Source organism: Bufo gargarizans, chromosome 2 (assembly GCF_014858855.1).
Source record: "Bufo gargarizans isolate SCDJY-AF-19 chromosome 2, ASM1485885v1, whole genome shotgun sequence".
Classification (NCBI taxonomy): Eukaryota; Metazoa; Chordata; class Amphibia; order Anura; family Bufonidae; genus Bufo; species Bufo gargarizans.
The window spans coordinates 266,662,237-266,690,161 of record NC_058081.1 but is presented as its reverse complement, the minus strand read 5'-3'; the positions used below and the strand labels follow the sequence as shown (position 1 = coordinate 266,690,161).

General features: G+C 43.1%; 1 protein-coding gene across 1 annotated transcript in view; it reads right to left on the bottom strand.

Annotated features, from left to right (window-relative positions):
- Positions 1–24,955, bottom strand: part of LOC122927929 (V-type proton ATPase subunit S1-like) — a 91,197-nt gene extending 66,242 nt beyond the window's left edge. Inside the window, exon 1 of the mRNA XM_044280272.1 lies at positions 24,816–24,955. Within this exon, the coding sequence (XP_044136207.1) occupies positions 24,816–24,913 (98 nt within the window). The 5' untranslated portion in view covers positions 24,914–24,955. The remainder of the gene's footprint in view (positions 1–24,815) is intronic.
- Positions 24,956–27,925: the final 2,970 nt, after the last annotated feature.

Below are 27,925 nucleotides of genomic sequence, written 5' to 3'. Positions count from 1 at the left end.
ATGCAAAAGTGCAAGATACAGTATAGAGATAATTAGTTGTACTAGAAATACTGTTAGCCCATAGCGCCACTCGAAATACGTAAAATGCAGCTTCCAGTCGTCTAGTCTGAGTACACTAGCTGAAGCAAATGTCATTACAAACGGCAGAAATAACAGCCTTCGTGTCGACAGAAGACAAACTGGCATTTGTACAATACTGGTTCATATTGCCATGGTTTACTATGACATTTACTGTGCAGCTGGGAATAAATAGTAAGGTTAATAAGACTATTCTCTAATGAATTCTTCTATTAACATGCGGATCTTGGCGTTGCTGTCACAGTAATTACATTAAAACAACTTTCTTCTCAACAATCTTTCAGGGCTTACTAGCCAGTGCTCATGATTACAAGGGTGATGTGGAATGATGGCAGGTCCATTATTTTAATAGTGGGTGTTTTATAATATTTAGTGCTGTAGAAATCAATATATAGAGTTTATCTGTGAAAGGGTTTCTCCTTATAACTGCCTGCAACCTCACTGGTCACACCGCCTCCCCGCTCTCTGCCTTGGCCTGCTCATCACAGTGTATAGTAAGGGCACCGGCCTCATTATACTTAATGCACATGCGCAGCTCCTCTGGTATCTTCACTGTGGGAGCGCTGCAGCCTCACAGTGAAGATATCAGCGGCGCTGCGCATGTACAGCACGTATAGTGAGGCCGGTGCCCTTACTATACACTGTGATGAGCAGGCCAAGGCAGAGAGCGGGGAGGCGGTGTGACCAGTAAAGGTGGGAGGGCATCGGTGACATCACAGGCAGTTAGGAGCACATGGGGGGAGGTAACGAGCTCTGTGATTGGGCAGGCTTAGGCTCACTGAATATTCTGGCTCGGGCTCTTAGGGTCCATTCACACGTCCACAAAATGGGTCCGCATCCTTTCTGCAATTTTGCGGAACAGGTACGGACCCATTAATTTTCAATGGGTCCGGAATGTGCTGTCCGCATCCGCACTTCCGTTCGCCAAAAAATAGAACATGTCCTATTCTTGTCCGCAATTGCGGACAAGGAAAGGCATTTTCTATGAGAGTGCCGGCCATGTGCGGTCCGCAAAATGCATAATGCACATTGCCGGTGTCCGTGTTTTGCGGATCCGCAGTTTGCTGATCCGCAAAACACATACAGACGTGTAAATGGACCCTTAGAAGGCTTAGAAAAGCTCTGTTGGGCACTTTGCACCCTAAGGTGTAGATAGAATAAACATTGTTTTCTGGATATAGAAAATCAGCATGGTATGTTTTAAACCACGTCTGACTGCAGCATGGTAACATTGGCATAAAGTGAATCTGTCACTAGTGACCTCCGTGTTCAGCTGTTTCCATAGACCCATGGCTGTGGTTCACCTGATTAAAAAGCCATTTCTCTTTTGTTGATCCAAGGCTGAGTTCCCAAGTTCTAATACTTTTTCTTAATATGCACATTAGATCTTTGGTGCAATGAGGGCATCACCATTGCTCTTGTTACCCACCAAGCTCCACTTATTTCTTTGGCAAACCCCTCCCTCTCTGCTTTGATTGACAGGGCCAGGCAGTGGCAAAGCAGCCAGGGAGGGACTGGCCACAGAAATGAGTGGAGCTTGGGTGTAACAAGAGCAATGGTGACACCCTTGTTGCACCAAAGGAAAAATGATCATAACTTGGGAATGGGGCATCGGACCAACAAAAGAAGAACAGCGTTTTGATCAGGTGAACCACAGCTATGTGTCTATGCAAACAGTTTTATAGGGTGGTTACTAGTGACAGAACTCCTTTAATGCTGGATTCAAATACATAGCTTTTCAAATGTGTTTTCTTCTCGTTCAAAAAGGCTCCAGCCAGATGTGACTTTAAAGTCTATAGTAAAATACTGTAAAGCCTACATGCACAGCATTATATTTTATTTTTTCGTGTTTTGTAGCACGTGGCATTTTTTCCTTAAAATGCATGCTCTAGGCATGCTGTTTTTTTCTGGCTCTTTTACCTATAGGCATCTCTGTAGGGTTTCAAATGTAGCCCAAATGTTAAAAAAAAAAATCCTCCAATATGCTTGCAAAATGCAATGGGATTTAGTTTTGCCTGCAATCAACAATGCTGAAAAAAAGTGTGTGAATGGTTGAAACACAACACAATATATCAGGAGAAAAATGGACTGAGTTGTGAAATGTAGGTTGAGGTCACTGGAGGTGACACTGAAGAGTCTTACAGTTTCTCTAGGACAGAGAAAGCAGTCATACACTCTTAGGGAAAACTACACTCAAAAAGCCTGTGGGCAGTGCAAGCGCCAGAGGATGATAACATATCTATTGGCGCTCATTTGCACCAGCCTCACTACCAGGGGTGGGATTCAAATTTTTAACAACAGGTTCCCTACTCAGCGGCGGACACGCAGCGCCATGACACACGTTCACATATACATACATAAATACACCATATACAGGGTACACAGTGGCTCAGCTATCAGGGAAGCAGGGGAAGCGACTGCTTCGGAGGCCGAGCTCAGAAGGGGCCCCAGAGCAGTACTGAATGTTTTCATTAGACCTAGGGCTACTCACAACTGCTGCACTTTATAGAAGCAGCCCTGGAGCTCCTCCCACTGAAGGTCCTTACTCGGTGAGGAGCAGATACATCTTCTCCTCCTCCTATGGCCGTTCTCATACAAACTCCATGCAAATATTGTCCTTGGTCAGATTCGATTCCAGGACCCCAGCGCTGCAAGGCACCAGTGCTAATCACTGAGCCACCATAATGTATAAATAGTTATAATGTCTTTTTTACAAAAATTATCAATGGCTATTTTATTGATACAAGAGAAAATAAGAATTTTATGCAATAAATATAATTATGCTGACTCACAGAAAGCACCTTGTGAGCATTACCCCACATCCTTAAACCTAAACGAAAAGGTGACAATTGTAGACCATATGAGGTGGTTTTGAAGTAGAGAAGGCTGAAGCATATTGGATATCTTTCTGAATCCTTATGCACACGAACATATTTTCTTTCCGTGTCCATTCCATTTTTTTGGCGGACCGTATATGGAACTATTCATTTCAATGGGTCCGCCAAAAATACTGAAGTCACTCCGTGTGCATTCCGCTTCCGTATGTCAGTATTTCCGTTCCGCAAAAAAATAGAACATGTCCTATTATTGTCCGCATTATGGACAAGGATGGGACTGTTCAATTAGGGGCCAGGTGTTCCGTTCCACAAAATACAGAATGCACACGGATGTCATCCGTATTTTTTGCGGATCCGTTTTTTGTGGACCGCAAAATACATACTGTCGTGTGCATGAGGCCATGTACTGTAAATAAGCTGGCATATACTTTCTACTGACAACGCAGCATGCTCTCGCACTGTGCCAAACAATGTGCTTGTTTCTGAGGGCACCACTTGTCTTAAAATCAATAAGATTTCTGAATGTCCAGACAATTTATGTCATCAGATGTATTTTTGGAACATTTTTCCCTAGGAAGTAAAATGTGATCACTGACATGCCGACTGGTAACACATTTAAAAACGGAATGATTGTCACCTTTTAGCTATACTACATTCTTCAAACATACATTTAAACTGTTAAATATGTTGTAAAATATCTGTCTTCTCTGTACCACTTATTGCCCAGTGCTGGACAGTGTGAGGGATGTGTAATATTCAGATACATTCCTCTGGCTAGACAAGTGTTCTACCTACTTGTTACGGTAGGGACTATTGACATCTTGAGCTACCTCAACCATTGTCCCTACCTACTTGCACAATCCATCCTAGATGATGGCCCACAACTGGTCGACAATCCCTCCTATACAGGAAGGGAGAGATGGAAACACTAGTGACAGATTGGCCCAAGCTGACTAGTACCAAATCAGAAACAGAAAAGCCGGGTCAGACCAGGAGAGACCAAAACGCATAGTCATGAAATGCAAATCAGTAACCAAATTGCGCCATAGTCCATACCAGTAGCAACAGACAAGACAAAATCAGAGAATAATAACCCGAAACAATATCAAGCCAGGGGTTGATACCAGGAAGTCACGTTAGGACGGCCTTGTTGCCCCAGTAACAGGATGCTGGTGGCGCTGCCTGAGAAGGAGCTCACCTGCTGGTCCCAGTTTAACATTATTATTCTAATGAGATCACTTTGGAGATAATCTCTTCCCTGTACAATAGTACTGTAAACTGAGAAACTATCTTTTTGCCTCTGGCTGTTATCTCTCTATGATCACTGCTAGAGAAAACTCTGTGCTTCATCTTTCTTCAGTACAGAGCAGAGAGTAGTGGCTTAACTGGGTAAGAGGCCTAAGTCGAGATTTGGTGGGTACTATCTCTCCTTGGGGAGACAACGCCTTAGTCGGTGTGAGGAGACTTATAGGCCATACATGCTCCTCTGAAATTCTGGGAAGAGCGGATGCAAATTAGCTCTTAAAGAGGACCTTTCACTTGTAAAAACAATGTGAACTAAGTATGCTGACATGTAGAGCGGCGCCCAGGGATCTCACTGCACTTACTATTATCCCCGGGCGCCGCTCCGTTCTCCCGTTATGCCCTCCGGTATCTTCGCTCTGTAAGTTATAGTAGGCGGAGTCTGCCCCTGTCCTGTGGGCATCTGCTTCTCCTAGGCTGCAGCGCTGGCCAATCGCAGCGCACAGCTCACAGCCTGGGAGAAAAAAAACTCCCAGGCTGTGAGCTGTGCGCTGCGATTGGCCAGCACTACAGCCTAGGAGGAGGAGACGCCCACAGGAGAAGGGCAGACTCCGCCTACTATAACTTAGAGAGTGAACATACCGGAGGGTATAACGGGAGAACGGAGCGGCGCCCGGGGATAATAGTAAGTGCAGTGAGATCCTCGGGCTCAGCTCTACATGTCAGCATATTTAGTTCACATTGTTTTTACAGGTGAAAGGTCCTCTTTAACAAGCTCTGCATCTAATGCCACTAGATGTGAGGCAGCTATCCTATAAGTCAATGTTCCACCCTTTAAATAGGCCTTGAGACATGACTTGGATAATAAATAAGCCAGCATCTCATCTGCAGACAGCTGTTTTGTGGTGATTACCCCTCATCATTGCAGAACAGAGAGTACCTGGACAACTTAAAGCATCATAAAAAAAGAGAAACTAAAACTAATTGAAAGTTACAGGTCATCTAACTGGACTTTTGTACAATTTTGTCGATTATAAAATGATCACTACTGAAGTTATTCACAAGTTAATGCAGTTGAATAGCAACAATATTGCAGCAGCTGACTCAGCTGATGACCTGAGAAGTGTACTTGTCAAGGCTTTCCACTGTTACGTTGCCAGCGCTGGTCTGGACCATGAACTTTCCATGTGTACACTAGTTACACAGCTCCAGCTCTTCCGTTGACATGTAAACACTGACAAGTCAAAAGCTGAATAAACTGCCTGGAATGAGTTCTCGGGTAGCGTTCACTGCACCAGGTGGAGAACTCAACCACCTTTATCTTCAAGAGGGTTTGCTTTCCATAAATACAACTTATTTATGGAGAAACAAAATGAAAAGGGACGTTCTGGTACAAGGTTATATTAGCAGGCAGTGAATGCACAGAGTATACTACATTTATCAAAGGCGCACTTCAAAAAATGCAAATCATCAAATGATAAAAGGATTATTTATTATAAAAATGATCCTTAAGTTATTAAACTATATTTCTAGCACAATCAAATTCAAAATAATTCCTAATAGGACTACTTTTTATATGTAGCACTAATACGCGGTGAATGCATAGCATAAAACATATAGGGGCACCTACTAAAGTGTTTGTGCTTTTAATAGTAAAAAAAAAAAATCCACTTTTAGAGAGTCTTGTTTTTTTAGCCACATTTACTACTGAAATTGCGCCTGTTTTGGAGGCCTTTGCTCCTCGTTAGCCTATTTTGCTTTGTAAGACTAAGGCGACATGCACACGACCGTATGTGTTTTGCGGTCCGCAAATTTTTGCGGATCCATTGTAACAATGCCTAAAACGGACAAGAATACGACATGTTCTATTTTTTTTGCTGGGCTACGGAACGGACATACTGATGTGGACAGCACACGGTGTGCTGTCCGCATTTTTTTTTCTGACCTATTGAAATAAATGGGTCTGCATCCTATCCGCAAAAAAAAAAAACTGAATGGACACGGAAACAAACAACGTTCGTGTGCATGTAGCCTAATTCAGTCATTTTCTAACTTTTCCAAACTATTTTGCCCAGTGCATAAACAGTCAAATTCCGACTCCACTCCAGGGCTGGCATACTTTTCTTCATCTGTGTTCAGTGGTGAAGTTGCAATTTCCGGGAGACATGTGACTTTTCTCCACAACGATGCAGCTTTTTTCATGCACAAATAAATTAGACCAGTCTAAGGCTTCAGTCACACATACGTTGACCACGGTCCGTGAAAACGTGGCCTGCCGTCATTGGTTGCCATGACACCGTGCGCTTCGTGCCACCGCCGCTGTACAGTAATATACTCATATAGATCATATGAGTGACGCCGTGCGCTCATGCACTCGGCAGGACTGGTTTTCACGGACCGTGGTCCACGTATGTGTGAATGAGGCCTAAGTAAATGTGAACCTGTCTAACTGAAACCCAACCACCAGAGGTCGGACTAATAACAATACACCTAATCTAATTCATCCACTGCTGTATGACTTTTAATAAATACAAAGCAAAAATGAAAAACACTTTTGCAATTTTACACCTAAAACTAGGCAAGCTTGATAAATGTGCCCCATAGACACAACAGTCAAATGAACAAATACGGTAAATGACAAAAGAGACCAATACGGAAGGACAGGAGGACTACTCCTAAGCGTTTACAATCTAGAAGTTTGTACAATAGCTTTAGTAGTCTAGACATCCATTTTATGCTGATTCTTAGATTCCGAGGCTGTTAATCAGTGGTTTAATAGCATTTGTAATGAATAAATCCACTTTAACTAATGAAAGCGAATAAGTTAGGAATGAGATTAATGAGTAAACAGTCTAGCATTAGACATGATGAATTTTATAAGTCAAAGGGAGGTGTAAAGCTGGCATAGACCTAGCTGTGAGGCCTCTTGCACACGACCGGTATGTATTTGCATGTGCATTCCCTATTTTGCGGAATGGAACAGCTGGCCCCTAAAACAAAAGTACTGTCCTTGTCCGAAAGTCCTCTTCCGTTTCCGTTCGGTTTTTGCGGATTCTGTCTGCAGTCCGTATGCAAAACCATTCATTTGAATGGTTCCGCCAAAAAAACAGAATGTGATCCGTATGCATTCCGTTTCCGTATTTTCGTTCCGCTGAAAGATAGAACTTGTCCTATTATTGCCCGCAAATAACGATCCGTGGCTCCATTCAAGTCAATAGTTCCACAAAAAAAACCACAATGCATACGGAATGCATCCGTATGTCTTCCGTATCCATTCCGTTTTATGCGGAACCATCTATTGAAAATGTTATGCCCAGCCCAATTCTTTTTATGTACTTACTGTTTAAACATTATTGTATGCTTCCATTTCCGTTAAACGGATCACAAACGGAAACCAAACGGAAAAACGGAATGGCGGAGCGGAAATACTTCTGAAACAAAAAAAAACTAAAGAAACTGATCCGTAAAACAGACCGCAAAACCATACAGTCGTGTGGCCTAATGCGGACAAGAATAGGACATAGGACACACGGAACGGAAATACAGAAACAGAATGCACACGGATTAAGGCCTCCTACACACGACCGTAGGTGTCCCGTTGCCGTATTGCGGACCGCATATGCGGATCCGCAATACACAGGCACTGTTCCGTGTGCATTCCGTTTGACTTGAATGGGTACGCAAATCCGGAAATGCGGAACGGAAGCACGGAACACTACAGAAGCACTACGGAGTGCTTCTGTGGGGTTCCGTTCCGTACTTCCTTTCCTCAAAATGATAGAACTTTCTCTATCTTTTTACGGAACTGACGGATGCCGACCCATTCAAGTTGAATGGGTCTGGAGGATCCATCCCGGCGGCTGCACGGAGGTTGCCCATGCATTGGGGACCGCAATTTGCTGTCCCCAATGCACGGAATGAAACAAAAACATTTGTGTGCAGGAGGCCTAACTTCCGTGGTTTTTTTTTGTGGACCCATTGAAATAAATGATTCCGTATATGGTCTGCAAAAAAAAACCGGAATGGGCACGGAAAGAAAATACGTTTGTGTGCAAGAGGCCTAAATTACTTACTAGCCTTACTAGCTTACCGACAACCTCCAAATGTAAGGAATATTCTGATCAGATCAAGTTCAAGGCCAGGTACCACAGAAAAAGGAACCCATCCCTGTAATATAAGAAGATGCAAAACCTGTTCCCATATAATGACAACAGATAAGATCTGGATACCCAACACACAGCAGGACTATAAGATCCCTGGGACATTCACATGTTCTACATCTAATGTTGTTTATCTGATTCTCTGCACTAAATGTCTTGTTGGAGGCCTCTACATTGGAGATACAGGACAGAAACTCCATGCAAGGATGAGGTCCCACCGCCACACAATTAAAGAGAAGAAGCTACACTTTCATGTGGCTAAGTATTTCTGTAGCCCAGGACACAATGAAGAACACATGAAAGTTCTCATATTAAAAGGTAACTTCAAATCCTAAAGAGCTAGAAGAATTTGGGAATACAAACTACACACTACAAGATCTAAAGAGTCTTCTATAGACATAGTCGGGGCACCAGGTCTCTGAGATAACATCAATTTAGAGACCATAAAACTTTCACACCCCTTATCTGATATAAAATAAGGACTCATTCTCAAGATCTTTGATATGCTGTTCTGTTGTTTTTCAAATGTCTATTCATTCCCCCCCCCCCCCCCCATGTCTCTGTTCTTATTGTATATATATTGCTGTCCCTTCATATATTCTTGTAGTACACCTGATGATGTCTGGAAAGCTCGCTATGTAACAGCATTACTTCTATTAGCCATTAAAAGACATCAAAGCTGCAATACTCTTATTTTGTTTCTCTTAATAAGAGCACTGAACTAGAGGCCTAAATGAAATGCTGATAGCTAGTGATGGCCAGTTCGCAGTGTTCCCCGACGAACACATGCGATCTGCCATCTTTATTCCCAAGCCCGGCGATGCAGAGGTAAGTCCTTACCTGTGCCTGCACCGCGAGTCGCTCTGAAACACATGCGGTCACCGGGAGCAGGCAGTTCCGAGATCAGCCGCCGGGGGGCCTTCATCGGGCTGTTCTCCGAACTGCCTGCTCCCGGTGACCGCATGTGTTTCAGAGCGACTCGCGGTGCAGGCACAGGTAAGGACTTACCTCTGCATCGCCGGGCTTGGGAATAAAGATGGCAGATCGCATGTGGTCGTCAGCGAACACTGCGAACTGGCCATCACTGCTGATAGCTGTATGACCTTACTCCTCCTTAAATATGCATGCTCCGATCAAGTTGTTTACTGACATTGGGAAAGAGGAAAAGCCACTGGCAGACAACTATGACAGCATTTATCTCATGTGGAGACAGAGGATTGAGCACAATGAAATCAAACATACATGCCCAATTCTTAAAGCAGACATCTGGGGACAATAGGAATGTTCGAGCAAAATGATTTAACGTGTGTACTTTAGCTTAATGCCATTTTTATTTAGCTTAATACTTAGGCTACTTTCACACTCGCGTTTTGGCTTTCCGTTTGTGAGATCTGTTCAGGGCCAATGAATTCTGAATGGAAAAGGATCAGCTCAGAATGCATCATTTTGCTTCCGATCAGTCTCCATTCTTCTCTGGAGGAAGACACCAAAACGCTGCTTGCAGCTGAGCCAAACGGATCCGTTTAGATAATACAAATGTCTGCATCCGTTCAGAACGGATCCGTTTGTATTATCTTTAACATAGCCAAGACGGATCTGTCTTGAACACCATTGAAAGTCAATGGATCCGTCTTGAACACCATTGAAAGTCAATGTAGGACGGATCCGTTTTCTATTGTGCCAGATTGCGTCATGGAAAACGGATCCGTCCCCATTGACTTACATTGTGTGTCAGAACGGATCCCTTTTCTATGATACAATCTGGCACAATAGAAAACGGATCCGTCCTCCATTGACTTTCAATGGTGTTCAAGACGGATCCGTCTTGGCTATGTTCAAGATTATACAAACGGATCCGTTCTGAACTAATACAGACATTTGTATCAGTGCACTGTTATCTCAGGCTGCTGCCAAGTCCTCTCCCCCGCCTTCTCCCCCGTCTTATGCTAGTGCATGTGAGGCAAGAAGTTTAGGAGAAGGAGGCTGGGTGTAGTCTGGATTACTCTTATTTACACACACAGGAGCACATTTATCAAGCTCGTCTTTTTTGGTCATAAAATTAGACAGGCGTATTTCATTCATCTGTATTTCTTTTGCCGAACATTTGTTGAAAGTCACACAGCCGTTGATGAATTAGACTAGGTGTATTTTTATTAGGCTACATGCACACGACTGTTGTGTGTTTTGCGGTCTGCAAAACACGGATGGCGTCTGTGTGTGTTCCGCAATTTGCGGAACGGCACGGACAGCCATTGATATAACTGCCTATTCTTGTCTGTTTTGCGGACAAGAATAGGACAGGTTATATTTTTTATGCGGCCCACAGAACGGTGAATGGGTTCGCACCCAAGCCGCAAAAACTGCAGCTCGGATGCGGACCAAAACAAAGGTTGTGTGCATGAGGCCTTCGTCTGACCTCTGGTATTTGTTTTTCAGTTAGACAGGTTCATATTCACTTAGACTGGTCTAATTTATTTGCGCATGAAAAAAGTTGAAAAGTCACATGTCTCCCGAGAAAAATGTGAATTCAAATGCAAAAAAAGTCACACCACCACTGAAAACAGACAAAAAAGTATAGCAGCCCTGGAGGGGAGTAGAAATTAGAATGTTTTTGTGACAAATTCAGGAGCAAAAAAGGCGCACCTACTAAATAGATCGGGAAAAAGTCACAAAAGTTTGAAATCTTCGGAATTAGTCAAAAAAATCTAAACAGTCAAACGAGGCACAAAATCCTCCATGCCTAGTAAATGCAACTAACAAAATAAGACTGTCTGAAACTGCATTTTTTAGACTAAAAACAGGAGCAAATACTATTGTTAATGTGCCCCACTGAGTGGCCATTTTGTTCGAAAGAATTTCCTAGTTAGGCCTCTTTCACATGACCGTGTGTCCCACGTGGCCGTATTGTGGGGCACCAGCCGTGTGCATTCAGCATCACGGATGCGGACCTATTCACTTGAATGGGTTAGTAAATCGGAAGATGTGGTGCGGAATGGAACAGAACCACGGAACGTGGGGTTCCTTTCCATTCTTCCATTCCGCAAAATGATAGAACTTGTTCTATCTTTTTGCAGAATGGAGGGATCGCGGAACCCATTCAAGTGAATGGGGTCGCGATCTGCATGCGGCTGGCCCGTGGGCGGTGCCTATGCATTGTCGACCACAATTTACGGTTCGCAGCACGGCCACAGGGGACACACGTTCGTGTCAAAGAGGCCTTAGTAATAGTACAAAATAGATTTGGTTACAACCATGTAATAGAATACAGAACACTAAATCTTCCTCCTCACTCAAATACAGTGTATACAAATATTACAAAGGTTTGTAGCGACAAGGAAAAAATTCCTGTTCTGATAGAAACTTTCCCTAGGGGCTCATGCACGCGACCATATGTATTTTGTGGTCCGCAAAATACAAATCCGCAGAAAATACGGATGACATCTGTATGCATTCCGTATTTTGCGGGACAGAACAGCTAGCCCCTAATAGAACAGTACTATCCTTGTCCGTAAGACTGACAATAATAGGACATGTTCTATTCTTTTGTGGAACGGACATACAGAAACGGAATGTACATGGAGTAACTTTCGTGTTTTTTTGCGGACCCGTTGAAATGAATGGTTCCGCATACGGTCCGTAAAAAAAAAATGGAACGGACATTGAAAGAAAATACGTTTGTGCGCATGAGCCCTAACTGTCAGAAATCTATCAGAGCTTCCTCTCTAGTGGAAGTCGCTATTAGGGTGTGTTCATGTTACTTTTTTCCCATCCGTTTAACGTATACAAAAAACGTATACGTTAATGAAGGATTTCTCAGCTCCAGTCCTCAGGGCCCACCTGCCAGTCATGTTTTTAGAATTTCCTTAGTATTGAGCAGGTGATATAATTTGTGTCCATGCATCAGGACCTACCACAGGTATTCATTCTGTGGTATATTCTCAAATCCTGACAGGTAGGTGGGTCCCGAGGATCGGAGTTGAGAAACCCTGCGTTAATGGATACCTCTGACAGATCCCATAGAGTGGCTTCCGTCTCCATAGAGTTCCATCGTTAAAAAAAAAATATAAACAAACATATAAGTTAACGGATGCCACATACATAGGCATCTGTTCACCAGAGTTCCATTGTAAAAAAAAAAACATATGTTAACATATACGTTTTTTTTTACCAGACACTACAAGATAAAAAGCATGGTGTGCCAGTCTACGCGTTTCGGGCAGAAGGCAATTTTAGCCCTTACTCATGACTCATAGTCATGAGTAAGGGCTAAAATTGCTTTCTGCCTGAAACGCGTAGACTTTGCATTTCTGTACCTGGATGTTTTTATATTGATCATTGAATAAAGAGCCTTTGGATTACCATCTAGACAAGCTGGACAAAATTTTCTTTTCACATACTGCTGTATTTGCTCCTAATCCGGGTGAAGGAGCTATTCCGTGCTTCAACATTGGAATCCTTGGCAGGTGAGAGCTGCTCAAACCATTTACTGCTTTGAACATTAGTTACATTGTTAATACGGTTTAAAAAAGACCATGAAGTTCAACCAAGGTATAGGCGGAGAAGCGAATCCCAGAAGGAACTTATATGTTAAATGGATGGCAAAAACAGAATGTGAGCCGACTTTTTCTCAAGCATGTAAGGCTCGGTTCACACTGAGTATTTTGGACATGGATTCCGAAAATCCGTTCCAAAAAGGCATTCAGAGCTTCCTCGTTGTTTCCAAAGGGAATCCACATGTTAAACCATTTGGAGTTCTATTTCCCTCTTGCAGTTTTAAAACCCACACTGGAAAAAAGAAGGGTCCTGTCCATTCTTGCACAGATTCTCAGTTTAGAATTTCCACTGAGAAAGAGCATGAAAAAATAGTGATGAGGATTCATCATTCATCATTCTGCATCAGGTTTTTTTAATGCTGAAAATTCTCCATGTGAACCTACCGTAAGGTAGTTATTATGACATTATAGGGAGAGGGATATAAAAGGAGAGAACTACAACTCCCAAGATGCCCAGGCTGTTATTATGGGCATCAGTGGACATTATATGCAGAGGCAGGGCTGTCTTTACCAAGGGGCAAAAGGGGCAGCTGCCCCGGGCCCAGTTGCTCCTGGGGGGCCCAAGGCAGCTGCCTCTTGAGCCCTGCTAGCCACTGCCCTGGGTGTCAGGCTGTCAGCTCTACCAGGAGTCCAGGCATCATGATCGTACTGTGTTAATGTTGTGATTTAGGACCTTAATGACATCATCACCATGTGACCAGTAACCTAGCAATTACTGGTCACATGGCTATGAGGTCATCACAGGTCCTATCAGGAGTGTTGCAGAAGTTAACTGTGGAGCTTTTTTGTGTGAAGATTACATCAGAAAAAGGTGACACTCAGGGGCTGTTATGTTAATATACTATAAACTACTGTATAGTGGGGTGCTGTATACTGTGGGGGGCTGTATACTGTGTGGGACTGTATACTGTGGGGGGATGTATACTGTGTGGGACTGTATACTGTGTGGGGGCTGTATACTGTGTGGGGCTGTATACTGTGGGGGGCTGTATACTGTGGGGGGCTGTATACTGTGTGGGGGCTGTATACTGTGTGGTGGGCTGTATACTGTGTGGTGGGTGGGCTGTATACTGTGGTGGGCTGTATACTGTGGGGTCTGTATACTGTGTGGGGCTGTATACTGTGTGGGACTGTATACTGTGTGGGGGCTGTATACTGTGTGGTGGGCTGTATACTGTGTGGTGGGCTGTATACTGTGGTGGGCTGTATACTGTGTGGGCTGTATACTGTGGTGGGCTGTATACTCTGGGGGGCTGTATACTGTGTGGGACTGTATACTGTGTGGGGGCTGTATACCTTGTGGTGGGCTGTATACTGTGGTGGGCTGTATACTGTGTGGTGGGCTGTCTACTGTGGGGGGCTGTATACTGTGTGGGACTGTATACTGTCTGGGGGCTGTATACTGTGTGGTGGGCTGTATACTGTGTGGTGGGCTGTATACTGTGGGGGGCTGTATAGTGTGGGGGGGCCTGTATAGTGGGGGGGCTATACTGCTGTACTGTATACTGAGGGGTCTGTATAATGTATACTGAGGGTGCGGTATAGTGTGGAGTGCTATACTGCTGTACTGTATAGTGTGGGGGCTGTATCGTGTATTGTTTGGGGTGCTGTATACTGTGAGGTGTTGTATACTGTGGGGTGCTGTATACTGTGGGCTGCTATACCGCTCTACTATATACTGTGGGGTACTGTATAGTGTGGGGTTCTATACTGCATACTGTGTGGTGCTGTATACTATAGGGTGCTATACTGCATACTGTGGGGTGCTGGGGTGCACTGTAACACTAGGGTGAGCCGAGCCCTGGTCTCCTTCCTGCAGAGCGGTGCCCACTTCCAGCCCAGAGCACTGATCCTGAGCCCCTGGAGTCTTCAGAACTGGAAGTATTTACAGTCATTCACTGGACTCTACCAGGGGTGTGGATTTTTTTTGTGTGTGTTGTGGTGGAGGGCGTGATTGCCTGCTAAGGTGTGGGAAGGCGGGATCCAGGGGGCCCAAGTAAATTTTTGCCCAGGGTCCAATCAATATTAAAGACGGCCCTGGCAGAGGGGTATAAGAGGAGAGAACTACAACTTTCATCATGTTTATGGGCTGCAAAACGGATCCTCCCCTGCATAACAGAAACGGGACAGATCCGTTTTGCAGCCCATAGACTTCTAAAGGCATTACGTTATGCATTCTGTCATAGAATTGCGTTATGGTCCGTGGTAACAAAATCCATAACACAATTCACCTTTTACCACCAAACGAAGCGTAAACGAATTTCATGAGCGGAAATTCGCTCATCTCTAGATATAAGAGGAGATATCTGCAGAGTATCTGTTTAACTGCTTTTTGCAGCTGCTTGCAGATGTGCATGAAGACTGGACCACGGACAAACCTTCCAGAGCAGGTCATGCTTGATTTTTCTTGTATTTCAACTTGGTTAGCAGCCCTTTAATGTCTCTGTACTCTAGGCCTTTTTGGCTTCTCAGTGTGACCATATGTTACGCAAAATCTCTAATCCAGGAACAGATCATAAAAGAAAGACGGAGGCGCAGATTTATCAAGACTGGTGTGTGCTACGCCGGACTTCATGACCCTTCACTGCTGGAGGAGGCATTTCATTTATGCAAAAATTAAATGCCTCCTCCGGCAGTCTGTGCGCCAGATTAAAATCTACTGAAGCCTGTAGGGGCCGTAGATTTCAGTCATCATTTAGGCCAGTTTCACTCTCCGCCTTCACCACCCCCTTATTTTGGAAATGCATCATAAAAACATCATGTAAGGGACTCTGCGGTTTTGGTTCCCTTGCGGGCAGATACGGTGGGGCGTCCGCATGGGCGCTGGATGGGAGGGCCGCAGGGATCTCTGAGGCAGAATTGCCGGGCTGATGGCAATACGTTGCGGCCGGTCCTGCCTCCGGTGTCTCTTGCGGGTTCCGTTCCTGCGTCCATGCTGGCACAATCCCGGGCTGTGCCGAGTCTGTTGGGCGTCCGCGTGCACCCCTGAGGGGTTATTTGCAAAGGAATGCGCGTCCGAGTGTGCGTGCATCTTATGAGCTACGTCGGCCACTGGCAGGTAAAGAATCTGTGCACAAATTCAAAGTTGATTAGGGATTTGCTGCAGAGGTGCTAATGAGTAGGATCATCGCATGACCTATGAGGGTCTGACAAGCAGCACTCTGTAATTGGCCAACAGGTGTTTAAAAGGTGATCTCCCTGGCTGACCAGTGCTCACTGTTGTCTCTACAACCTGGGAGTATGCTGGTTCATATTCACTAAGTTTGTTCCATGCATGAACGCTGTGTGTCTCCATCTAGTGCAGGGGTAGGCAACCTCCGTCTCCCAGCTGTTGTGAAACTACAACTCCCAGTATGCATACTTGCTCTGCTCTTCTAAGAACTCTCATAGAAATGAATGGAGCATGCTGGGAATTGTAGTTTCACAACAGCTGGGAGCCAGAGGTTGCCTACCCCTGATCTAGTGAATGCCTCTGGAAACCTCGTCTCTGCTCTACAGTTGCACCGCTTGCGGCCTCGGATCGGACCTTGGATACTTCACTGTCTCATCCTTAGGTATTTGGTTTCACGGACTCTTCTGTATGAACTTTAGCGTGGTCTGGCTTTTCTCTGACGTTTTCCCACAGAGGTTATTATTTGGTCTACGTTATTTCTGTATGATTTCTGGCTTGGACTTTACTGCTGTTTTTTCAATAAATCCATGTTTGTTCAGATCTTTGCTTGGGGTTCTGCAGCATTACACGCCACTTGCAGCCAGATCTAGGTGCAATGGTGTTTAGAAAGTTGCAAAACCTGATTCTCCCCCTGACTCGTTTATTTTTTTTATTTACTCACTGCTTTGGCTCAAATAACTGCATCAATAAACCAGAACATGGAAGACCGGGTTCACATAGCTAAAACAATGCCCCTACACCTCATGTTGTCATGATCATAATGTCTTTTTCTGTGATTAGCAACACCGTGCTGAACATACATAAATGCAATTCTAATCGGATTACATTGCATCACGTAATGACTGTCATTGTGTTTATCTTCAAGATAAATACTGCAGTGCAAAGCAATAAAACCCATCTCAGATAGGCATGTTACTGTTTTTATGACATTTCCATTACACAAGATTAGGGTTCTTAAAGCATGATGAAGGCGTACTTATAATGTAATGACATAAAAAATTCTGAAATGTTTGTTAGTCTGGTTTCAGATTTTTTAAATTCTTAATCGTAAATTAGATACTTACTTTATCAAGCATGTTAAAGGCGTTATCCAGCTTTGTAAAATTGTTGGCCTACCCTTAGGATCAATATTATGTTTGTTGAGGTCTGACTTTTAGAATCAGAGGTTTAAAAAAAAAAAGATTCTAGAGTAACATTTCTGGACAAAAAAGTGTTAGGTTTAAAGATGCAGCAAATTTAACAAATAACAATCAATGTTTGATAAATTTATCGCAGAGTACGCCAATGCAGACTCAAGAAAATCTGACTTCAAATATTAACCTAATGATAAATTTCACAAAATACTGATTAAGGGGTTTGATATACCAGCTTCCACCAAATACTGATTGAGGCATGCGGTATATCTGCTTCCACAAATACTGCTCTTCTCTAGGTACTTTGGCACAGGGTCATTTTGAAAATCACAGGAAGAGGAAGAGGCAGGCTGTTCCGTAGGGGTGGTAGGAGTCGGGCAGGTGCACCAGGCCGGAGCCTAAGTGGGAAGTTGGCGAAGGTGCTTGTGATTACATCAAAGGACACACCAGAGTTGGTTGAGTGGCTCTAGAGGCCTTTAGAAAATTTGTGGCCATTGGCACACCGCAATGGAAATTTCCTGGAAGGAAATATTTCTCCCAGAAGGGCATCCCAGAGCTATATGGCCACAGTCAGCGGCAATTGAATATATCTCTGGCACACCGTGTCGGTGCCAAGATATATCTGATTACAGACACGTGGTCTAGCAAACACGGGCAGGGAAGGTACATAACTTTGTTCACCCAGTAATTCTGACAGCCGTCAAGCATGTAACCCGTGGCACCTGTGTGGATTTGGTGTTAGCGCCACAGATTGCATGCAGGCCTGCCTCTTCTTTTCCTCCTCCTACTCCATCCTCCATCTCCTCCTCGGCTCACTCCTTTTCCACTGCTACCGCCTCTTCCGCTGCGCCCACCAAGCTCCCCAGGACCTATTCGATGTGCCAGGTGAGACGTTGCCATGCTGTGCTGCGGCTGTTGTGCCTGGAAGACAAGAGCCACACCGGTCCTGCACTCCTTTCAGCTCTGCGGTCACAGGCCGATCAGTGGCTAACCCCCCTCAATTTGACAGTTGGTAAAGTGGTGTGCGACCACGGTGCCAATTTGCTCAGCGCACTGAAACAGGGCCAAATGACACACGTGCTGAACCTAGTCGTGCAGCGATTCGTTGCCAAATACCCCGGGTCCAGGATGTCTTGCGGCAGGCCAGGAAAATCTCTGAAATTTCAGAAGATCTTACACGGCCATGGCTCGCATCAACTATTGATTTGATTTAGATTTCTCTTCATTCCCTTTGCAGTTTGTTGTTAATTGATAAAAATATACTAATTACACTTCCATGTTTGAAAGCATTCTTACTTTGCAGAATTTTTCCACACCTGCACAAATCTTTTTTCATGGCACTATATATATACTCTTTTCCTTATTTACTTACTCTGGCTTCGATGTGCCAACCTGACCTTTTGTGGAATCTCATTAACAGTGAGTAAACACCCTAAGGGGGGGTGACTCCCACTGATCATATCAAATATTTATACTGTCATTGTAACATGCTTTTTTTCTTTCTATAAAATCAATCGTCTTAGCAATTTAACATTCAACATGAGCATTGCTTGGTAATGACGGAGACAATGCAGACTGGAACCAGCAGAGGCTGAAGACTATTACATAAACGGACAATTTCCCATTTACGAAACCTCTTTGTTTTTGAACAAAGGATCATGTCATAACGAAGTGAGATTTTTAATAAATGCTCTGGCACAATATCAATATTAAGCAAGACATGGATTAATAATAAACGGATTAAAGGACTTTAGCATACAGACTGTTCTACAGCCTCCCGGTTTAAGCACTTCTCCAAATTTCAAATCTGCAAATCCATTTATACAAAATAAATAAAATGTTCCTACATAAAATGCAATGCAGTTGCTCTGGTGACAAATGTTGAGCTTTGAAGTGAAATTCCACTTTGCTGAAGTTACTAGAAAGTATTGCTTTGAATATCCATTCCAGTCATATGCATTCATTTATTGAAATTTAGTTTTAGGCCATTTTGCCCGTAAGATCATATCCGTTTTACGGTCCGCAAATTGCAGATCTGCAAAACACAGTTGCCAGCCATGTGCGCCCTGCATTTTACTGTTCTGCACATCCCACCCTATGTTAAAAATGTAAAAAAATAGACAAGAATGGACATGTTCTGTCTTTTTTACAGATGTATGGATGCGCACAGCACATGATGTGCTGTGCGCATTTTTTCCGGCCTCATTAAAATGAATAGGTCCGCATGCAATCCCCATTTTTTGCACCAAAAATACGGTCGTGTGCATGGGGTCTAAATTGCACCTGAAATCTAGTCAGAAAACTCCCTTTGAGGCCTCATGCAGCCCACAAACAGCGGGTCCACAATATGCAGGCACCGGCCGTGTGCTCACTGCTGCGGTGCGGAACGGAGGCACGGAACCCCACGGAAGCCTCTGTGCCTCTGCACAGCAAAAAATAGAACTTGTTCTATTTTTTTTTACGGTGCGGACGGATCACGGACCCATTGAAATTGAATGGGTCTGGATCTGTCGCAGCTGCCGCATGGATGGGGCCCCGTGCATTGGGGACTACAACGGCCGTGTGCATAAGGCCTAAAGATGATCTGTCACTTCTCCTGACATGTCTGTTTTAGTAAGTACTTGCATTCCTCATGTAATAACAATTCTGGAACATCCTTTCTCATAACTGTATGTTGTGATGTACCTTGTTTTATTCCTACTATAAATTCATTAATAAATTGACAATTGAACATTACAATTCCCTTTGTCAAAGGGGCGTGTCTTTGCTCATCTGCCACTGGACAATGTCAGAGTGTGCAGGGACACACCTCCAACTGGTAACACCCAGTTGTCAATTTCTTTATAAATTTCTAGTAGGAATGATAGAGGAGTGGCACAAGATAGAGTGATATAGTACAAAAGATAATCCAGAATCCTTTTAACTGGAACACCACTACACGCCATCCGTGTTTTGCGGATCCATGATTTGCGGAACTGTCATACTTATAGTGCTTAATGCTTACACATATTCTTTGAATCCCTGAACTGAGAGTCTTTGGTTTATCACTCTGGAAGATTGCTACTTTCCTAGGCCGAGATGTCAGCATTGTTCAATGTTGCTGTCCCAATGGTTGGGAGAACAATGATGAACTTGAATGACAGTGAAAGGTGCACAGAGGTGAACCACTGCATGGACGGATCATTTGATTAGAAGGATGGTGCATAGTGATGCATTCTGTACTGCAAGACATCACATTCCAAGCCTAGGGTGGCAAACGGTGTCTACACAAACCATCAAAAAGCGTTTGCATGACATTGGGCTACAAGCCAGACATCCAGCTACAGGTGTTCCAGTAACTTCATGCCACTGATCTCAAAGGCTATTATGTTGCATAGCAAGACAACAATGGAGGCTGGAATGGAGAGCATTCCTCTTCAGCAGTAAGTCCTGCTTTTGTCTTGAAAGCAATTATATCCATAGATTGGTCTGAAGACCATGTGGGCAACGTCATAAAAAGGTCTTAACAAGGGAACATCCAAGTGGTCCTACTTCCGGGATTATGGAGTGGAATGGCATAATGTACGGTTTCTGGACCTTCTAGTCTTCAATTCAGCTACATCAACAGCTCAGCATTACATTTTGGTCATGAAACCAGTGGTATGGCCATTTCTTCTAAGTGTCCCAGAAGCCTGTTTTCGACAGGATAACACAGGCCACATGTTGCTTGTGCTACTGTGAGCAGCCTGCAAGGTCTAAACGTGCTGCTATGGCCTGGAGCGTCTCCAAACTTGTCTCTCATTGAGCACATCTGGGATGCTATTGTTTGGCAATTGCAAAGGATCTTGATCATTTCTGTGCCCAAGTGGATTCAGCATGGCAGGACATTTCTCACGCACCATCGATAACCTTACTAATAGTATGCCAAGGCATATAAATGTGCAAGTGCGTGTATTTCTGCATGTGGAGCTCGATACTGAATACATTTTAGAATATTTTTTTCCATCTTTTTATTATTTGCATATCGTTACTGTGATTTCCTTAATCCCATGACTGTTTTTTGTTGATGTTGCAATTTCATTGTTGAGGAAGTGTACAGTAGTTTCTTCGGAATACCTAAGTGCAAAGCTTCACAATGTACTGGCATGTGTTCCAGCTAGTCACCAGATATCATGTACTGAGATATGTTTTTGTGATTGCCGTTTTTTTCCCATTTGCATATGGCATGCATTAAAATGGTATGAATAAGGCCTCATGCATACGACCGTTGTTGTGTTCCGTTTTGAAAAACGGGGTTGTTCCGTGATCTGTTTTTGTTTCCGTGTGTCTTCCTTTATTTTTGGAGGACCACCAGACATAAAGGAATGTAAAAAAAAGTCGAACAGGTTTGCCATGCAAATGATAGGAATGAAACGGATGCGGACGCACGGACGAGGATGACAATCTTGCGTGCTTCCGTGTTTTTTAGCAGTCCCATTGACTTGAATGGGTCCGTGAACCGTTTTCCGCAGAAATAATAGAACAGGTTACATTTTTTTGACGGACTGGAACCACGGATCACGGACGCGGATGGCAAACGGTGCATTAGCCGAGTTTTCAATTGACCTATTAAAAATCAATGGGGCCACAGAAAATCACGAAAAACGGCGCAACGGACGCGGAATAAAACAACAGTTGTGCACATGAGGCCTAAAAGTGATGTTTTATCATAGAGGATTGTGTTCTATGATATGATTTTTGACCCTGTGATTGTTGGCTTGTCTTTGAAACAGTGAAAGCTATGGTATTAGTTGGGTAAGTACATGGTTCGCTTAAAGACCACAAATTTAGGACATACAAAATATTAAAGCCACTAATCTTATTATTAGACCACTAGTAACCCTGAAGTTGTATACAGAATTATTTATGACATTTTTGGCTTGTCTATATTTTTATGGAATTGGAGTAAACATTGCTGAAGCTCACCCGTCCTAGTCCTTCAGCTGCATTGGCTATGTTATAATAGTCATATTATGTTATTGTTAGTTATTAATCATTTTACTGCGGTTAACAACAAATCAGGTAAACTCGATATTGAAGAACTCCCATCACACAGTCTAAGATTTTTTTTTTCACAGTAAGTGAGCTTCTATAGAATAAATTCAAGTAAAGTTTGGGTTTCCTTTCAGTACAGAAAGCTTATGAAAAATTCATCTGAATGAGATGCTGTGTCATACATTTTTCATAAGTCTCCTCCACAATCAGCAGAAAAGACCCGGACACATAACCAGATGGTCCCTTCAACTGGGAGTAATATGTTTCATACTGGACACCTTGCTGTTCTGTAGCTGACAAGAGAGAATTTTAATTTGTTTTGAGCTTCAGTAGTCTATTATCCTTAATGATGGCAAGAAGCCGGCCGCTTTGTGAGAAACATCTGGATAGAATGATTACTGACAGTAGAAATACATATTTAATCACGGTGTTACAATCAATTCTTTCACAAACATTTCAAATTGACACACGTTACACAAGACCACAGAATCGTGTGAGTACTCTGCAGTAGACCTGATGTCGGGCAGGAACTCACAGCATCATAAATCACCACAATGTAGTGACTTTGGGTCAGACAAACAGAAGTTGGTCCAGGAAATGTGGCCATGTGAAAGCAGAGGAGTGGTGTACAGAGAAGAGGGGATGTCACTGACGAGCAAGGTTTGGTTAGGAGCAGAGGGCCTAGATATCAGCACTAGATACCACCACTGGGCACTTGGCACCTCATTTTCATCTCACTTCAAACTTTGTTTTCTGGGGTACAAAAGCACAGCAACGGTAAACATAGAAATGTTTTACATGTTGTTTTTGTTGATAACAGTCCGATGGCAGTACTTATATAAGCTAAAATGAGGTGACGGACTCCCTTTAAGGCCTATTCACTTTAATGCAATCCACAAAAACCAGCACCGTTCTTAAAAGCTGGTTTGATCCTTTATTCTTGAGTACAGCAAGCACATACAACTAATCATGGCACCCCGACTATAAACACGTTTCGGACAAACTACACGTCCTTAATCATTGGTAATGATGACAGGCTGCCGGAGGTCCCACTCCATCCCTCTAAGGCCTCTTTCATCCAGCAGGTGTTCTGGCCAGCAGGTCTGGAAGACAATGCAGGGAATTGGCCAGACAAAACCAGGGTAGAGCCTGGATCTCTGCAGGACCCCATTGTAGTCAATGGGATCCGGGGAAAAGGTGGTAGTATCGGACAAGGCAGAATCTGCCGGCGTTCCCTGCCATAAGTGTGAAACTAGCTTAAAGGGAACCTGTCACCAGTTTTTTGGTGTCCTAACTAAGGGCAACATAAATAAGTGACTGATTCTCTTAGCAAAATGTTGGGTCACTTTCTTTAATTGACCCAGTCAATCTGCCAACCTCTTGTATTGAAAAGCTCCAGGTGATAATGATGAGTTATGAATATTCATGATCTCCTGACTCTCCCCGCCTACCTGCTGCTGAGTGACAGTTTGTTTCCATATGAATCAGCAGCAGGTGGGCAGGGGAGTGGCTATAGCTCTGAATTAAAAAAAACGCTGGACTCAATGACATCACACTGGACTCCAATCAGCTCAATAGCATGTGGCATGCGGCATCTTTGTGTGTATATTATGAGGCAACCATCTGTCACACCAGTAAGTGAATACATCTAAGGTACTTTTTAGTAGTTAAGGATTGTATATAATTAGTTAAATTATAATCAAATATCCACATGACAGGTTCCCTTTAAGCCCAGTTTTGAAAAGTGGAGAGAAATATGAAATCGCCAATTATGCTGCCAATATGGCGTGTGCCATAATTTGCAACTTTTTTTTGCCAGTAATAAAATCATTGATATGCCCTTGTGTTTTCCAGTCTTTTTTTTTTTTTTTTTTTTTAACCAAGTCTAGTTCAGACTCATCTGAAGGACTTCACTGACTATTCTGTAATATAATGACTCATAAGCATTATATCTGCACAACACGTTTCATTTCATTAGCTGAGTTTATGAAGAATGCACATTTAAATGATTATTAGTGATCAGAGTTCACCTCTTAAAAAACAAGACCCCCTTCTGGTATAAAATGTTCTGCTTTTGAATAAGAACCCTCATTCACCACGGCACATACCAGGCAGTGTGGAATTAAACAAGTGATGTAAGGTGAATTTCTAATCTGGTACTTGCAATAATACATTACATGGGGATGTAGGAGTATGTACAATGAAGAGCTTTTACAGAAAAGCCTGAAAAATCTTTGTGCGCAAAAAGAAATTTGGGATTTATCCATTAGTCTACCTTTTGCAGACTTCCTTCTTTAAACATATCTAAGAAATTACATCATATCTTGGCATGCAGTAAGACATACAGAACAATATCTTGATTAAGAAATCCGTGGAACCTCACATGGTATAATGAAAAATATGAAAGATGACAAGCATGAATCTCCTGACCATCCAGCAGCCCCATGACCATCCCCTGACCATCCCCTGACCATGCAATGGTATCTGGCAAAACCAATCTTGTTAGATGTGTCCATACCCTTGATGGTCCTTGTATTAACACTACTGGGACTGGAATATCTGAAATTTGATCATATTTAGATCATTTTACACCACTCATACATTAATGTACTCTTTGAATTACTCACCTTTCAGTTGACCATAGGAGGACAGGTACGTGGCTTAAAGAGTTCACCCCTGAAGCACAGAGGCACAACAGGAGCAAAAGGCCAGAAAGAAGCTGCATGTCTGCAAGCAGAGGTGAACTAAGAATGATCCTACACTGCTAAGTAAGCCATACAAAAGAAGAAAACCAGTTCTGGCCACAACTTCTGGTTAGTACCAAGCCAGGGTGCCTGCTGTTTTGGGTAAACAAGAGGCAGCGTGTACAGTATATACAGTGAATAGACCAGCCCCTTTTTATTTTACTCATTTATATAGCAGGTAATCCTACAAACTTAAGCACTGATAAATTTGCTTTAGTTGTGCAACCCAATCAGAAATGATACAAAACATCAAAAAACTACAACCTGTCATTGGGTACTTTTACACATATGTTTTTACTCATGTTGTTCTGCACTTTAGTTCTGCACCAGCCACAGAATATATTAAGCAACCATAAGAAATATAACATCTAGAACACATAGAGGGGCATTTATTAATGTTTTTACTCCACTTTTGTGACATTAAAAAGTCCCTGACTATGGAGCATGCCATATTTGCTGCATAAATTACAACTTTTAACTTCTCAACTCTTAGCGAAAAGGTTGGAGCCTATCACTGCCCGCTGGGTTTACTATAACTTAGACCAGAAACTGGCATAAGTTATAGCTTACGTCTATGCCAGTAGATTTTAATGTCTGGTACATGGTGCAATAGATGTGTCTAATTTATTAGGAGGCATCTTACTCCTGTGAATAGACGATCGAGACTGGCATAAAGGAATGTAATGAACCAATAACACGGCCACACCTTAATGAACGTTTTGCCCTTGCATTATTTTCCATGGGAATGAATCAGCTTTTTTTCTGCAAAAGGGGGAATTCCTCTGGGAAGAAGCAAACGGCAAAACATATGTTAGGCTGTCTTGTTGGTGTATATCCACACTAAGGGGGAATTTATTAAGATTAGCATTTCTGATGCCAGTCTTAATAGGAGAGCTGGTTAACGTAGATATTCCAAAATGATTATGAGGCACATGCCTATTAATTTTGCCACATCCTCAAGAGTTCTATGTGGCACAAAAAGAATTCTACACCTGCAAGGGACTGGTGTACATTTCAGGTCTAATGTACACCAGAAACCGCCTCTCTCTCAATATATATATATTCACAGTCACGTCCATAAATATTGGTACATCGACACAATTCTAACATTTTTGGCTCTATACACCACCACAATGGATTTGAAATGAAACTAACAAAATGTGCTTTAACTGAAGACTGTCAGCTTTAATTTGAGGGTATTTACATCCAAATCAGGTGAATGGTGTAGGAATTACAACAGTTTGCATATGTGCCTCCCACTTGTTAAGGGACCAAAAGTAATGGGACAGAATAATAATCATAAATACAATTTTCACTTTTTAATACTTGGTTGCAAATCCTTTGCAGTCAATTACAGCCTGAAGTCTGGAACGCATAGACAGCACCAGACGCTGGGTTTCATCCCTGGTGATGTTCTGCCAGGCCTCTACTGCAACTGTCTTCAGTTCCTGCTTGTTCTTGGGGCATTTTCCCTTCAGTTATGTCTTCAGCAAGTGAAATGCATGCTCAATCAGATTCAGGTCAGGTGATTGACTTGGCCATTGCATAACATACCACTTCTTTCCCTTAAAAAACTCTTTGGTTGCTTTTGCAGTATGCTTTGGGTCATTGTCCATCTGCACTGTGTAGCGCCGTCCAATGAGTTCTGAAGCATTAGGCTGAATATGAGCAGATAATATTGCCCAAATTCACGCTGCTGCTTTTGACAGCAGTCACATCATCAATAAATACAAGGGAACCAGTTCCACTGGCAGCCATGCATGCCCACGCCATGACACTACCACCACCATGCTTCACTGATGAGGTGGTATGCTTAGGATTATGAGCAGTTCCTTTCCTTCTCCATACTCTTCTCTTCCCATCACTCTGGTACAAGTTGATTTTGGTCTCATCTCTCCATAGCATATTGTTCCAGAACTGTGAAGGCTTTTTTAGATGTCGTTTGGCAAACTCTAATCTGGCCTTCCTGATTTTGAGGCTCACCAATGGTTTACATCTTGTGGTGAACCCTCTGTATTCACTCTGGTGAAGTCTTCTCTTGATTGTTGACTTTGACACACATACACCTACCTTCTGGAGAGTGTTCTTGATCTGGCCAACGGTTGTAAAGGGTGTTTTATTCACCAGGGAAAGAATTCTTCGGTCATCCACCACAGTTGTTTTCCGTGGTCTTCCGGGTCTTTTGATGTTACTGAGCTCACTGGTGTGGTTCCTTCTTTTTAAGAATGCTCCAAACAGTTGTTTTGGCCACGCCTAATGTTTTTGATATCAGCCTGTTTTGTTTTTTCAGCATAATGATGGCTTGCTTCACTGACAGCTCTTTGGATCTCATCTTGAGAGTTGACAGCAACAGATTTCAAATGCAAAGAGCACACTTGAAATGAACTCTGGACCTTTTATCTGCTCATTGTAATTGGAATAATGAGGGAATAACACACACCTGGCCATGGAACAGCTGAGAAGCCAATTGTCCCATTACTTTTGGCCCCTTAACAAGTGGGAGGCACATGTGCAAACTGTTGTAATCCCTACATCGTTCACCTGATTTGGATGTAAATACCCTCAAATTAAAGCTGACAGTCTGCAGTTGAAGCACAGCTTGTTTGTTTCATTTCAAATCCATTGTGGTGATGTATAGAGACAAAAATCTTAGAATTGTGTCGATGTACCAATATTTATGGACCTGACTGTATATATATCTATCTATACACACACCTATATCCTCTTCCCGACATTTGCCTTAATAGTATGGTGGATGTGAGGTCTTTAAAGATAGCAACCGGCACAGCAGACGGTAATGACGATCATGGACATTTAACCCCTCAGATGCTGTGGGCAAATATGAACACTGCATCTGAGAGGCCTAAAACTCCGAAACGTGCGCTTGCAGGAATGTCTCCCCCGGGGGGAGATGGAGAAAGGCGTTCCATCAAAGTAATGAGCCAGAGCCTTATATTGCAATTCAGGCCAGCATAGTTCCATGCCCCGCCGCC